The 8,811-nt window shown below is 44.8% G+C and overlaps 1 protein-coding gene across 1 annotated transcript; it reads right to left on the reverse strand.

The window, feature by feature from the left end:
* Nucleotides 1-813: 813 nt before the first annotated feature.
* PELI1 (pellino E3 ubiquitin protein ligase 1) lies at nucleotides 814-8,166 on the reverse strand. The gene is made up of 6 exons (XM_010157304.1): nucleotides 8,030-8,166; nucleotides 6,820-6,949; nucleotides 5,177-5,278; nucleotides 2,935-3,132; nucleotides 2,631-2,819; nucleotides 814-1,776 (listed from the first exon to the last, which is right to left on the reverse strand). The coding sequence occupies exons 1-6, from the start codon at nucleotides 8,098-8,100 to the stop codon at nucleotides 1,210-1,212; spliced, it is 1,257 nt and encodes a 418-aa protein (XP_010155606.1). The 5' UTR covers nucleotides 8,101-8,166; the 3' UTR covers nucleotides 814-1,209.
* Nucleotides 8,167-8,811: the final 645 nt, after the last annotated feature.

An 8,811-nucleotide genomic window follows, 5' to 3' on the forward strand; every position in this document is an offset into this window, starting at 1 on the left:
AGCCCACCTCAGCGCGAGCAGGCCTTACCCGAGCACCCCGCACCAAGGTCTGGAGTCCAGCCCAGTCCCTCGCCAAGCTCTCCCATGGCCAACTGCGTCAGGGACGCGGGCACACGTCCCCTGGCTACCGGCTTCAGCTCCGTTCCGTGCGTGGCCTGGGCGAGCACGTGCACCCTGGGGCAGGGGGAAGGCAAGGGGCCTGGCGAAAGGCAGAACATCCAACGGCCAAGCCTGCCACGAGGCGGGACCCCGGCCAACACACAGATCGCTCCCTGCTCCCCCCGTACGCGCGTGGGCGCACCCACCTCTTCCTCCCCTGCCACACACAGCGCCTTTCAGGTTTGTTCACGTCGAACATGGGGAAAACCCTCACCAATGCCACTAATGCTAAGTAAAGAGATGTGTTAGCATAAAGGGAGGAAAAAAAAAAATCCTTAATCTAGACTAAAGTTGCATATTCAAAGAGTCTGGTAACTGTTTTCCTCATAACCAGATGTTAAGCACAGCCCTACCACAAAGACAGTTTAGGAAGCCCTCCTCAGCTACCTTTCAACCTTGTTGAAGCACACCTTTATGCCGTCACAATCTGCATGAGCTCTGTTTAAAAAGCATTTTAACTATTCTAAAGAACTCAGGATTTTAGATTAAAAAAAGGGTATTTTTTCTCTACCGTTCCCCTCTCACCTCCTTCTCCACCCAGAACTATGCTACGCATCCAACTGCCAGATGTAACACGCTACGACCACGCTACTCTCTAATCGTTCTACTGATTTTCCATAACAAAGATAAATAGAAAAGAGTTCATATACATGTTATATTTTACAACATTTGCATCCAAGCTGTAAACCAATGTTCTTTGAACTATTTACCCTCCATATACAAAAAGGATGAAACAACTTCCAAACACTGTGGGCATGTGAGTCAAAAACCATTGAACAGAAGGCATCAAAATTCACTCTACACCACTTCCTTCACACCCCTTCAGAAGAGCTTAACTAAAAAACAAGCAGGGGTTCTCCCCACCATCCCCCCCACGCTCCCCCCGCTTCTTCCGTTTGACTTTTCTCAATGGAGAGGGATTTAGCTGTTGTAACAAACCCCCAAAATTCTTCATCTCAATGCAAAGCCCAGAAAATATGAAAAAGAGTTGGTTTAAAAGTCAGAATCGCTTAGCTTATCAGTTCACTGCAGCCCTGGGTAAGACATGCGTTAGTCAAGAGGCCCCTGGAAAATGAGTCTGATGTAACCTTGCTCACCAGCCAGCTGATGCGCACAGAAGGGACAGGCTGCGTGGAAAGTGTGAGTACCGTGAGGAAGAGGAATTTGGGACCAATACGCCGTCGTCTTTTCCGAGCACACGTGTCCACAGGGGCTGAAGGCATGAGTCGGAGGTCCCGCGTCCACGTAAAATCCCGCTTCGCATCCAAGCCACAGAGGCACGTAAGGGCCGACGGAGCGGCACATGGGGCACTCGCGATCCTTGCCGTCTCTCTCCTCTTTGTTTCCCCAGTTGTGATAGCCGTGGACATGGCCACAGTTCAGATACACCCACGGCTGCTTTTCGTCTACAACATCTTTTCTCTTCATGCTGGGAAACGCCAAGGTGTTAAACCCCACCGGACACTGGGGCCTCGCTGCATTTATCTCCTGTCTCAGGGCCTCCAGGTGCTTGACGGTGGGAGTGCGCGAAAGCCCTTCCGCAGTGCGCCACAGCAGCGTTGCTCCGCACAGGTCAATCAGAGAGCCATCCTGGAGCTGGTTGGTTTCGTTCTCAACCTTGCGACGGACCAAGAGAAAGAGGGGTCACCTAAGGTTACCTGAAGGGTCACGTAACACAAATCTGCCTGGAAGATCCAGACAAAGTGTCAAGCCGCTCCTGACCATCCTCTACAAGATACTTACTCAGAGCCCAGTGTAAGCTGCTCCTTCCCCTCTTTTCTTGGAAAAAGAAACCCCACCAAAAACCACACACGCTTTCTTAACAAGTCTTGCCTGGCCTTCCCCTACATCTCAGACTGTTTTCTTCAAACACACCTTTACACGTGGCTTTCCTCTCCTCCAGAATAAGTCAGCTGCCAGCATTTCTAGCTACGTGCATCACCTAAATAAGTGTCCACATAGTATTCCTTTTTCCCCAAGAGAAGCCAAGTCAGACTAAAACACATCACCTCCTGGAAATGTCACCGCTGCTTTGGAAACAAGAAATTCAGAATGCCAAAAGGGAAATGGATATCCAGGTTTAGAGGTGTGTGTCAGTAAAGCTACAATTATCCTTTATTATTCTCTAGAAGAAAAGCAGGAAAATCTTAAAAGCATAAACTCGAGATGGAGAATCGGGAAGACACCTTTTAAAATGCATGCATGACAGAGTTTGCAGGACGGCCTAATAGACCGCCAACCCCGGAGAGCAGTCTCGGTCTGCACTGAAGTACAACTTTGCAGCTAAGTCTCAGTTATTCAGGCTGAGCAAAACCGCTTCATATGTACGAACAGAGACACATGAGGAGTCAGTGTAACTAATTACAGAGGCAACACATACACTGAATGAGGGAAGTTGCAGCCTCTGTCGATGGTACCCAAGCTGTACCTGTTTCAAACAGGCTGCCTAAAACATCAGCCAGTACTCTCACCATTTTTCCCCTCTGCTGGGCCGATCGGGTTTCACGGAGGCTGAACACATTCCCACACACGGATATTTCTCTCCACACCCCTGGCTTGGAGTCTTCCGTAAATCCATTGCGGGGATGCATAACAAGAACTCCGTTTGTGGTTAGCCCATCCATTTGCCCATCTGATGTCTTCCACTTTGCAGCTTTCTCCTGAGGGAAAGCACATCAATGAAAAAATTTTAGTTTGGCTGAAGTGGAACTACGCATTAGTTTAAAAATAAGATTGCACTGAATTCAGGAGGAAAAAAAGAAAGAGTTCCCTTACCCCAAGGAAGATGTTTTTTGAGGAATCAAATCCTGCAGCATATATTCTTGCTGTAAAAGGGGGGTTACGTTCACATATGATTCTGCAGGCAAACCTTGATATAGTGCTTTGCACAGACTGCGTATCAGAATTACTCTGACTCCCAGGCACTGTATCTGTCACAACAAAGTCGATAGGACTCTCTGTTGACCGACCAATCTGGAAAGGGATTTAATAAAAACCAAAACAACAAAAAACAACCTGTTTAGAAGTTTGCCTTGATGTCTAGGGAATATTCAAACTCAAAACACATTTCAAAGCAATCAAGAAGATAATTATGACATTCCAGTTTGAAGCATTCCCCTCCACCAATCGAAGTTTAGGTTCCTAAAGCCTAATCTGAACTGAAGAGTTATTCTACCCCGGCGGGATCAAAGTTGTTCGGAAGGTTGAGTATGGCCGGCTCAAGGAAGGGGAAATAGGAGGTGGTAATTAAGTCAGTTCCAAGATGATTTCCCATTGAATAAAGCCATCGGGCCTGTAACGCTGTCATCAGAAAGGTTACACTCAGGTCAGCTGCACCAGCTGCCGCAATGCCGAAAGAGCTAGGAAACTGCAGTTATGGGTGGAAGAAAAGGTGTATTCCGTCACTTTGCACGCCCAGAATATTCCGAACAATGCCAGGTGGAGGGGTAGGCAGCTGATCTTTAAGGTCCCGTCCAACCGGTACCATTCCATGATTCCGTGCAGGAAAACTAGATGATGTGAGCTGACCCGCCAGCTGCGGCGAGGCCCCGAGAAGCAGTGTCTCTGCCAGGAAAGATCAGGAACAGGGTGTTTGCGGTGGGGAGGCCTTACATTAAATATGCACGGGACACAACGGGAATACGACATGTGACTACAACCAGAGTTTCCTAGTAGCTGCGCCTTCTTTCGGAGGCTTTTGAAAGCTGCTCCTCTCGTGGAAGAACGAGTTTTGCAGTCCCGCACAACCCTACCGGGCTCCACTGCTTTTCCAGTCAACTCACCTTGTCCTTTCTTATGAAGCATAAAGAGACTTTTTATCCCTCTCCCAGACATCAACGTAGCCAGGTTTAAAGCCCACTTACACACTACCACCTTTCACTCACTTCCGGAGCTCTCAGCAGCCTCTTATGAAATAGCTGGTTATATTAAGACTGATTAGCTGCTGCTGGGCAGGAGACCAAAAAGCCCGAGGTGCTTTTTGGTGAAAGCTGAAGAGCTTTCATGAGACTGAAACTGCTTGGTCAGAACGTATCTCTCCTTTGCTGCTTAAGCAGAACAACCCATCAGGATACACGGATTGCCACCGGCAATTTTCGAGCCGCGTACATGCCGCGGCACGCCGGAAGAGAGAGCACTTACAAACAAGAGCGTGTGCTGCAGTTGGTTTGTTACAGCCCTTTGGCTCTGCTGTAGGTGTCTGCAGTTGCACAGCAGCTTCCTCCACCACTGACTAAAACTTCCCAGCTCCTGCAGCAGCATCACAGCCAAGGGCTGTGACGGCAAAACTCCTCGCCATAAACCAGTGACGACGACGACAAAAATCCGCACAAACATCAGTCAAGGAATCAGAAGGAACAAAGCACACAGACCCCAAAACCAAAAACCTTCCTTCTGAGAAAAACAGGAAACAATTACAAGATACCCGCGTACACCACAGCTGCAAATGTGTTCGTGGTTCCTTCTTACACACACAGGAACTCCAGCAAAGCTGCTCTGAACTGCCAGCACATCAGACCCAGGCCTCCTCTCTCCACGCTTCCCACTGCTTTAGACTTATTTCTGGGTTTGCTTAAAGGAATTAGCAGTATTTTTTTGTATTAGCTGTGTCAATAGCTCTTCTATCGTTTCCCATGGTATTTCTTCTACCCTGTCCCCAACTCCCAAACCCCCCTGTAAATACTGGAGGCAAAGTTCCAAACCCTTAAAGAGAACTTGGTCCTTCGTTTTGCAAGGATGGACTAGGAGACAGGTTACATGACTTGCAGACCGGCAATCAAAGGCAAAACCACAACGCTGTGCATTAGTCACAGAACCCAAGCCCAAGGGAGATGCAGATGCACAGCCTCGTTCACACGACGGCCTTGGGAACAGGCAGGATTCAATGTCTCAGAACACTCATGTGCAGGAAGTGACACGTGCACACTTCCATGTCTGAGGGAAAAAGCTTGTTGAAAGGATGTCTCATCAGAAACTACCGAAAGTGAGAATGCGTTTATACAACATTTATTTCACATACCTGGAACATATCTGTGTTGCTGTCATGTGTATATTCAACTACTACTGTCTGGGCCCGAGACAAAGTGTAAGATATGCTGTGTTGGTCCTTATTACTTATTGCCTACGGAAAAAAAAAAGCCAAATATTACTGAACTAGTGAACAATAACCCTACTGAATACAGCAGCAAAGCAGACAATGTAACCAGGCTCTTGGTCAGCTCAATTAATGCATTAAGGCAGTTGGTTGTTAGTCACACATCTGTCATTACATTTCACCAAAACCAGTCCTGGCCATTTAAAAAAAGCTGCAGGATTGATTCAGCAGCAGACCAAACTGGTCTCTTCACTGCACACTGCAACAAAATACACGTAACCAAGACCTATTATTAGCCATGCTTCATGATAAAGCAACGCTGGCTGTAACACGAAAGAACAAAACAACTGAGTGCAAAGGCTGAAACCGAATGGAACACCTTTGTGGCCTTCTCAGAACTTCTCCAGCAGCAAAGCGAGAACAAAGGCGTCATTCCAAAACCAGGGTGCGAGTTCATACTAAGAATCTGTGATTATTACTAAGATACACAGACAAAAAACCTAACAAGTATTGGTGGTAAACAGGGTAAAATGGAGAAACTTGGCACAGGTTGCACAGGTTGGAACAAAGTAATCTAGGTTTCAGTTTACTAGTCCAGATTTTCATTCTGCAACTACCTACCAGGAACTGGACAAACCCTTCTGAATGCGCTTCTAATACTTGAAGACTATGAAGAATTAGCCAAGATAAATGTTCTTTTCACAGATCTCCCACAGATGTAATCCTATTACAAGAACTTTGGTTTGCAAAATGCTTATGATTTCAGAATATTTTATGCCATTGCCTGAATTTAGGAATCAATGTTTTTAAGTGTTGAAGGTTTTTAGGGAGTCAGACACTTAACACTAGTGTATTTAAGCGCCTGATCTCAACACTGGAGATCTCTAAACAAACACTAAGCATTTTGAAGTTACACTGGTTTTAGTAGAAGTGCTCCACTTGTGGAACATAATTGCACATACACTTTGATCACCACAATCCAGAAGCATTTCATGGTAACACCTTAGATACAATGTACTAGTTTTGACATGAAATAGAATTCAACTTCAGGACCTAAGCACTTCCTTTGCCACTTCTTCATGGAAACTCTGAACCTGACTACAAGCAGTGTAAAACATGACCTGCAAAACCCACCTGCCCTTGTTCCAGGGGAACTCCTACTCATTGAACAGATTAGCAAGTGCGCACAGAGCTTTGGCAAAGGGCCATCTCAAAGTCTGCTTCACATGAAGCAAAGTTAGCCCTAAAGCATGAATGAGTGCGAAAACAGGAAGGCTAGCATGTCCGTAGTGAGTTTGGAAGGAAGACAAACCAGGAAGTGTTTTACATGACTACCCAGTGCCCTGAACATTCACATATTCAAAAATAAACATTTTTCTTTCTGGACACGGCAAGGACTGGGCACTAGATTTGTTTTGCTGAACAGTTTCTTGCTAATCCTTACAGGCACCAAAAAAGCTCGGATCATTCTTTTTGCAGACAAAACTTCATGTGTTTTACATCATTTCATCTCAGGGTAACAGCAATATCTCCAGGAGAAGTAAGACAGCTGGACAAGTCGAGCTTACCTTTGCTGCTTGAGGGGTACAAGCAATATGCACAGTGCTAGGTTTCACCCCATTTGCCTTGGGCCTTTTAAATAAAGCAAATCTACTTTTTCTTCTTCCTCTATCTCCATTTGGGAGAGATCCATTGTACCTATCCAAAAAAGACAGAAAAAGAGCAAAGTCCATCTTCTTGTAGTACTTCGCTTCTCACAAGACAAGGACCCACAAGAGCTTTCACACTAAGCACAAAGTCTTACGGTATTGGAAAAATTACAGGTTTCCAATTAATGACATGTATTTAAACCCGAGATTTGATAAAAACATATTGAAACATGCCGATGGAATTACAGCATATGGTCACAAAGGGAAGGAGATGTTAGCCAGACTAATCTCAAAGCTACTATCAACAAGCGAAAGAGGCTTTGGTCCCAAGCATGAAAATAAGTAAGGTGGTGTGCCTATCTGAGCTTTATCTGAAAGTGGTGTATTCACACCGTAAATGAAAATCTAAACACTCACAAAGCCTGGTAGAGAACTAATATTTCAGAGAATTTTGGCTGAAAAAATCCCCTGGTAAGAACCAGGCATACTGTCCTCCAAGGCTCTTGATTTAATCCACCAGAAAGCCCTCAGACCTTCACTTCACATATCAATATAAACAGGCCAGCAAACTTGCTTTATTAAAATCTTCTGTTTGCATTTGGATATTACAGAATCAGCTACCATGTCCTCATAAAACTCCTTTCATTTTAAAGTCCTAGGGAACCTCCCATCCACATTTACCACAGTAGTCATCTGTCTAGGTGTAACCTGGACCCAACTGGGAAACCCTTCACAAACTGGCTGCCTTTGTCATTAACATTTACCTGGGAAGAATACAAGAGAAAAACAAACTTACATCTGCTCAACTGTTTAGAGCCCTACCTCCATACTCACACTGTCACAGAAAATATGCGTGTGGCAGTTCGGTTTTCCAATATACCACGTTACATGTAATGCCTGGTTGCCAGTGAAAAAGGTAACCCTCCCCCCACTCCCTCCCTTGCATGAGATCAAAGAAAAGCTAATCAATTCACCATTAAGTTGCACACTAAACTACATACACTGCGAAAGGGGGAGCTCGAGTGAGAGGCTGTGGGACCATCTCTCACAGCAACCTGCATTTTATCTGCTTTATGTGCACCCTGAAATTCCACCTTCATTCTCACTTTCAACCAAGACAAACACTTACCCTAACACAATCAATTCACCATATTTTACTGGTGCTTTTGACGGATGATTGTCTTGATCAGGAGAAAACATGAGCTTAGCTAATGACTTCTCAAATTTCAAGTCTCTGATCAAGAGTTGTGGCACACTTCTTTCATTATTTCCTGTAAAAACAAAGACAAAATTCAGTGTAAGAGGAAGGACTCAAATTTGTCAATTACACAAACCTACACACCTATCTGATACAGTAGGTACAATATTTTGTTTTCCGTATTTTGGTTTTGCCTGAAATAACTTAACCACACACATACAAAACCACATCACTTAAAGCTGAATTGCTTGGAAGAAGTACCAGATGACAAAAAACACACAAGTGCATTTAGAAGATTCTGGTATAGCCTTGATAAAACATCCACAGTTATTTACCTTCATGACAGTTTTTAGTACAAATAGCATATACCTTCATTTTGTACGTTTGAGTCAACTATCAAGAAGTAGGGATGACATTTAAAGAAAAAATGAAAACAAATCAAACAAAAACCCAACCAAAAAAACCACCAAACCAAAAGCAAGACCAGTCCAGGTAGAAGCTTTCGCAGAAAGTACCCGATTCAGAGCTTTCCGAGAAATTTCTGGCTTTGCAGGTAGAAAGCAGTGTGTAAAAATTCGTTATCACCAACCACCCAAGTTGGTGCTGTGCCATATGGTCTCACGTTTAACCAGACAGAAGTGATACTACAGCTGTTTGAAGGAGATTTCTCAAGAAAATTCTGCATTCTCTTAATGAGAACAGACTCTCGAAGT

This window comes from Eurypyga helias, unplaced genomic scaffold (genome assembly GCF_000690775.1).
Source record: "Eurypyga helias isolate BGI_N326 unplaced genomic scaffold, ASM69077v1 scaffold44978, whole genome shotgun sequence".
Taxonomy (NCBI): domain Eukaryota; kingdom Metazoa; phylum Chordata; class Aves; order Eurypygiformes; family Eurypygidae; genus Eurypyga; species Eurypyga helias.